The sequence below is a fragment of the Vigna unguiculata genome, unplaced genomic scaffold (assembly GCF_004118075.2).
Source record: "Vigna unguiculata cultivar IT97K-499-35 unplaced genomic scaffold, ASM411807v1 contig_627, whole genome shotgun sequence".
NCBI lineage: Eukaryota > Viridiplantae > Streptophyta > Magnoliopsida > Fabales > Fabaceae > Vigna > Vigna unguiculata.
Window position 1 is genome coordinate 30,206 of NW_021011348.1, and position 6,456 is coordinate 36,661.

General features: G+C 32.2%; 1 protein-coding gene and 1 long non-coding RNA gene across 2 annotated transcripts; both read right to left on the reverse strand.

Moving 5' to 3' along the window:
* Positions 1-787: 787 nt before the first annotated feature.
* LOC114172501 lies at positions 788-1,610 on the reverse strand. The gene is made up of 2 exons (XR_003602097.1): positions 1,309-1,610; positions 788-1,198 (listed from the first exon to the last, which is right to left on the reverse strand). It is a non-coding gene; the product is annotated as an uncharacterized LOC114172501 (long non-coding RNA).
* Positions 1,611-2,239: 629 nt separating this feature from the next.
* On the reverse strand, positions 2,240-5,015 carry LOC114172503 (GTP 3',8-cyclase, mitochondrial-like; the record flags this gene model as incomplete). The annotated part of the gene is made up of 5 exons (XM_028056955.1): positions 2,240-2,257; positions 2,336-2,404; positions 3,704-3,895; positions 3,994-4,161; positions 4,356-5,015. Coding segments are annotated over 5 exons (1,107 nt in total), but the record flags the coding sequence as incomplete, so codon positions are not given.
* Between the last annotated feature and the right edge of the window lie 1,441 nt (positions 5,016-6,456).

Below are 6,456 nucleotides of genomic sequence, written 5' to 3' on the forward strand. Positions count from 1 at the left end.
CAAGTTCTAAAAAGACATATTCCACCTTTTATACTCATGTCATGATGATCCAATCTGTGTAATCAACTTAACATGTTGGTTAATTGTATTATCAATGTGGAAAGGATTCATTCTTGAAAAATATATTTTTGAAAAACCAAGTGAGTTTAAATTACTTTAAGGTTGTGCGTTGAAGATGGTGATAATCCATGTGAATTGAGCTTAGATTTCATTGTTGTTATACCTCCCTAATGAATCTTCCCCTAAAAAAACCTATCACAAAACTCTTATTGTTGGTTTTTAGGTTTTTAATGTTTAGAAAATATATTTTCAATGGGTAAAAAATGTATAATATTCCACATTATTTCATACATAAAGCAAATGTAACAAACGTTTAGTAATATCTCAATCTAACTCTCTAAGTCTAAACAATAGCCTAATTTTTTTTTCTTCATCCACTAAATAATATCTAATAATTAAAACATAAAACACTCCTAAAATCTAATTCAAATTATATATATCTAGACATATATTTAACTCTAATTAACACCTTTGGTCTCTTAAATTTCCATACATTTTGCGTTCCTAGAAAGTTGAGATATTAGAAAGGGTCTAAATGACAAAAGCAATGGTAGGGAGCATGAAGTGATCCCAAGAGTAGAACTTGGTAACATCTAGAGTAGAGTTGTTCCTTCAATTTTCGGGTAAGAGTATAAACTAAGGAAAGAAAATTGGGAATGCCGTATGAAGTCTGAGAAGCAGCACTATGAAGACCTGGTCAACAACCTCACTGCATACATAGTACAAATTCAATGATGTAACAGGGCATAACCAACCTTTTCAAAATTTCATTGTCATGTCTACAACAAAACAAATAAATACAGTGCCATGCTGAAACTAAAGTTGACTGGTAAACAAACAACCAGTGAAGAAAGATTAACACACGACCCAAAAGTCATAAACCAATGAAGAAAGAGTCACACATGATCAGAAAATTTAAGCCCAAATTTGCATTATTACTCGATACAACAACAATGGGTTCTATCCAAAGGAACAACATTTAACAGTATATGTGGCTAAGTATAGTTGAAAAATCTATCACCCTTCATGTAGTGAGATTGTATCAATGAAGATCTCAGATAATACTCAATTCAGGGTACTTCTCACTAGGACTACTCTGGTTGCCTGCTATGTAAGTAACTTTATCACTGTGTGATACCTGAAATAGAGAAAAATCATGATGTGCCTCAGTAAATTGTAAAATAAATATTTTAGAGATTGAATGGATAACCTTTATAGGAAAAATGAAAGAAAGGAAGAAGAAGAGACCTTATCCACCAATATGTATCATGGGCCTATTTGCAGTCTTTGCTATATCAAACATGCCAGCATGTGAAGCTTTCTTCTTCTTCACCTAGAACAAAGGAAAGATAACATTAAGAAATAGGATAGTACAAGACCACTCATAATATTGCTTACCTAAAGTTGGACACACAATTTCAAGTAGTCTATGATCCACTATTGACTATGTTGTTCAAAAGCAATCAAAGAGCTTACTAGGACAAGAGCAAACAGATGGAAAATCATAGGAAAGAAGTGAGTCAGTAACATATTATTCAATGGAAATGCTCACGTTAGTCTAGAGGTTGAAGGTGATAAGTTATGATGCACTGATACCTCAATCTGTGTCATGTATTCATGTTTGACACATATCAATATCTGATACTTTACCGATATTTATCAATAAAGTATCTAATCTATAAACTTGTAATACTTTTTGTGATAAAAATAATTTATAACTTTTTATTTTGACAGTTTTTAAGATATTTGATTTTAATTTGAATTCACACAATAACAATATATATTTATCATGTTTTAAGGTTTTTGTAAAATTTTTCAATATGCATATATAACGTATCATACCTTATTGTTTTCAAAATAAGTGTATTGATATATCCGATACGTACCATATCCGATACACGCATCATATCCATGCATCATTATAAGAATAGTTACATTATAAGGGTCTACCGATTGCCAAATGAGGCTAAACTTCACCTAACTCTATCACCCCCACCCACTTTTTTCTCCATATATACATAATCTCTAACTAACTCCTTTTCAGTTAGGTTGTGGGGTGTGTTGTCCCTTCTTGCTATGCTCCTCTTATTCCTAAAGTATATCTTTTTTAATAAAGGTTCACTACCATGTTAAATTAAAATAGCAGTGAGTGAAATTCTATTGCAGCAGCATCATTATATTAAAAGGATGATAAATCCTGGTAAAGAAATAAAAACATTATAAATCATTACAACACAATTGAGATTTAGCAATAATAATCAGAAGAAGTGCATACCGCTACTCCTATTATCTCCCTAAGTTCATGATCCTCTGCACCACATTTCAAAGGATCTCTTAAACTAACCTGAAACACGATCCATATAAGAAAATCACAAAAATCTTTTAATGAAGCTCTCATTAAAGATGCTATATGTATGCCATGACACGTTTTATTGTCCCGACTGATGTCAACATCCATACATACATCAAGCACCTTTAACTTGAACATAAATGGTAGAGATAACATCCATAATGACCGGCATGTCTTGAATAGGGAAAATATTTATCAGTTTCATTGATAAGAAAATTTTCAGAAATGATTAAGAATTCAAAATAATGATGAAAGTATATTAGTGTGCCTAAAAAATCAATTACAAGTAATCAAATAAATAGAATATCAAATGAAATAGCATGTGCAATGGAAAGAAGGGGCAAGATAGTGCATGTTCAATCCAAAATATTGTATGAGGTAGAGCCATATTTTAATGTTTGCAAAGACCATGTCCTAATGTGTATCAAATCTTCCATTTACAGACAAATATCAAGATTCACTACAGGAATCCACTTTCTGCAGGGAACTTCAATCTTTGTAAACAAATATTTGAAGTTATGTTTTTCTATTATGAGTTGGCAGATAGTTTCCCTTTTCCCCATTATCGAGTATGTACCATATCAAGAATTCAGAACTGACAGTAGACATCACAGTTTCAAAGTTCTAATCCAAAAGTAAACAACTCCCAGAACCATACTCAGCCATTGAAACAGCTAACTGCAAGAAATCAGTCACACTCCTTAAAAAACAAGACTGCTAAAAGTTTGCATAGAAAGTCTTGATTTTACTTGCCAAAAAATTTATAGGCCTTAAATACCAATTTCTTAATCCCGAGTCCTTCACCCTCATCACCAAACTATCCAATTCATTTACCGGTACATTTAGAAGGCCTGCAATTAATATGATCTACGATGCCCTGATACTCAAAATGGAAACACCAAGGTGTTTGTTCCCATGTCAAATACTGATACTTCTCCATTCATATCAATTTTTTAAACTAAATTGCGATCATCATAATCATGAATTAATGAGAAATTACCCCCACTCTCTCTTTCTTCACCGATATTATGCATCTATAATGTTTTGCTAAGAATCCAAAACATAGCATATCCTAAATTTCAAAAAGATCATCGTATTCCTGTAGTTGTACGTACTCATGTCGTACTAAGCATCCAGACTTCATATACTATCATCAAGTTTAGCGTTACAGATTCACCAAAAACATTAAGTATTCAAATAGAAGTGACATCACAGATTTTAGCCCAATTACCATCACCAGGTTTAGGGGACAAGCATAGTACACTGAGCTTTGATGATTTGAATATAACTTACCTCCGAAGGACCAAATAAACAGACTTTGAAGTTTCCATCAGCAAGTAGCCGCAATCTATTGCAACCAGCACAGAAATGCTCAGCCATTGATGTGATAAACGAAACTCTACCTTCATGCCCATCTATTGTGAAATTTTTGGCCGTATCTGTAGGGTGATCCTGATCTCTTTTTAAGCTTGGAAACTGTTTCATCTGTTTGGTAATGATGGTTATAAAGGGTCTCTATCTGCTATAAGAGAACAACAAAATGTAGTATAAAAGTTAGGCCTCCAGTCTGAATTCTACCTTACCACTGTATCCAACATTTCTGAGTAGGGTACAAGTTTCTTGACATTCCAAACATTCCCATCAAAAGGCATGAACTCTATAAAGCGAATATCAATTGGCTTGTCCCGGGTCAGCTCAACAAAATCACAGATCTCATCATCATTGAATCCTCGCATTACAACACAATTGACCTGAAATGCAGAGAAACATCAAAGATACCTTAAAATTCATCCATCAGTGACATGAAATTTACCTGAGGTTATGCACCCTTGTTGAAAAATTCATTTGATTAACTTAATGAATTTGAGCAAAAGGGTAGCTGCTCATGGGAAGGTGATCAATGAGAAACACTAGCAAAAAGTAATGATATGTAACCAAGAAATACCTTAACTGGATTAAATCCAAGGTCTATGGCAGCATTAATTGAATTCATAACTTTTTCATGCCCTCTGCGTCTGGTCATAAACTCAAACTTTGCAGGTACCAAAGTGTCTACACTAATGTTGAGGGAAGTAAGCCCACAATCTTTCAGCCTTGGAAGTTTTCTCGTTAAAGCAATACCATTGGTAGTCATGGACAATGTTCTCAGTCCCTTCAAGTTTGATAATTCCAAACATATGTCTTCAATATCCTTTCTAACAGTTGGTTCCCCACCCGTCAAACGTATTTTAGTTACCCCGGAGCTTACAAACAGATTTGCCAATCGTAGAATCTCAGTTTTTGTCAAAATTTGAGGGCTAGGAGTGAGTTCCACACCTTCTGCTGGCATACAATACTGACACCTTAAATTGCACCTCTCTGTTACAGATATTCTCAAGTATGTGTGAAGCCTTCCAAATGAATCTACCAACATATCAGAGACGGAATTATCCTTTGGCAGATCTTCAGACACCGAAGCACAAGATGTAGTGGCCAAAGCTCTTGTGGCACATTCATTCAAGTGTCCACCGAACAAACCTTGACGAATACTATTGGCAGCACAGAACGAACTCACATCACATTTCAACTGCTTCAAGAAAATTAGTGTCACATGCCAGCCACATTTTCATAAACAAAATTTGAACACATATAAACTCCACCAAAACCCCAGATTAATAAATTCTTAAACAACAAAAAATAATCATCTGGGTATCAATATTTAATCCTTCAAGTACGCATACGGTAAAAACTTAATTTATATTAAAATGGAACAACTAAGTGATTGATTTTTGCATTTTCTAGGTTGGTAGAACCAGAGGAGGAGTACAAGTTTATTACTGAATTTGCACATATATTAGTACCACCACACCCCAGATTAACACACAAAGCATGAATCTAGCACAGGCTAACCAGTACTCTTAGGACAAGAAATAAAATAACAGTTCTCATCTGCATGTAAATGGGTATCACTATAACTTATCATATCCATGTTGCATTGCTTGGCATCAATGAGGAGAAATTAAAGCTTGTTAGATAATGTTTGGTTCTGCAATAATGAGAAGGTAGGAAAACGACGTGGTTTGACAATACTTGACTTTGAATGTGTTTGCAATAGATGAGTAGGTTTATAAGATGAAGAAACACCAGGGACCAGAGGAATTAATTGAGTGGATGGATTATAAATAGTGGAAGAATTAACATATTGAATGAATTAGAAATTGTGGGAGAAATAAACACATCATGAGGTTCATGCTAAGTGATAGGAAACTAAGAATTGGATGAGACTCATCGGAAAGATTAACGATAAGAGATTCTTAATATCATTCATTAAATATAAAAATATTTTAGTTACTTATATATTCGAAATAGTTCATTTTTAACATAAAAAAACAACTGCTGAGATTTTAATTTAGTATGATTGAGTTAAACCTAAACATATTTCCTAAAAAAGAATATTGTAATCAATTAATATGAAATCGGAAAAAAAATAATCCTAAAAAAGAATCGGAAATTTCAACTCATTTATTTAAGTTTTTAAAATTAAATATTTAATATTAATCTAATACCTCTATAAATTAATAACATTACTCAAGTAACACATTGCACAACATATTTCGAGGTAACGTAGTTCACAAATTGAATTTTCACTTTTTTTTAGTTTTTTCTTTTTTTTGTTTAGTTTTAAGATCTAACTAGTAGGAGACCCGTGCATATGCACGGCTCGTGTTTTTTTGTTTTTAAAATTTGGTTATTTTGAAAAAAAAAGATTTTTATATTTTTATGTATAAATAAATTATTAGAAAAAAAATATTTTCAAGACTTCAATAGTTAATTTAATTATATGTACCGATTAGATTGATTTAAGAGATATATTATTGATATAATTAGGTTGAATTAATTATTATTTTATGTTATGTTTTTTAGTATATTTCATGATGAATTGGTGATAAGGTAGGATTTAATTATATCTGTAATATGTATTTTTATTTTTTTGTAATATATATTGTTATTTAATGTTATGTATATAAATCAATTATTTCGATTTAAATGATTTTAAAGGATTGATT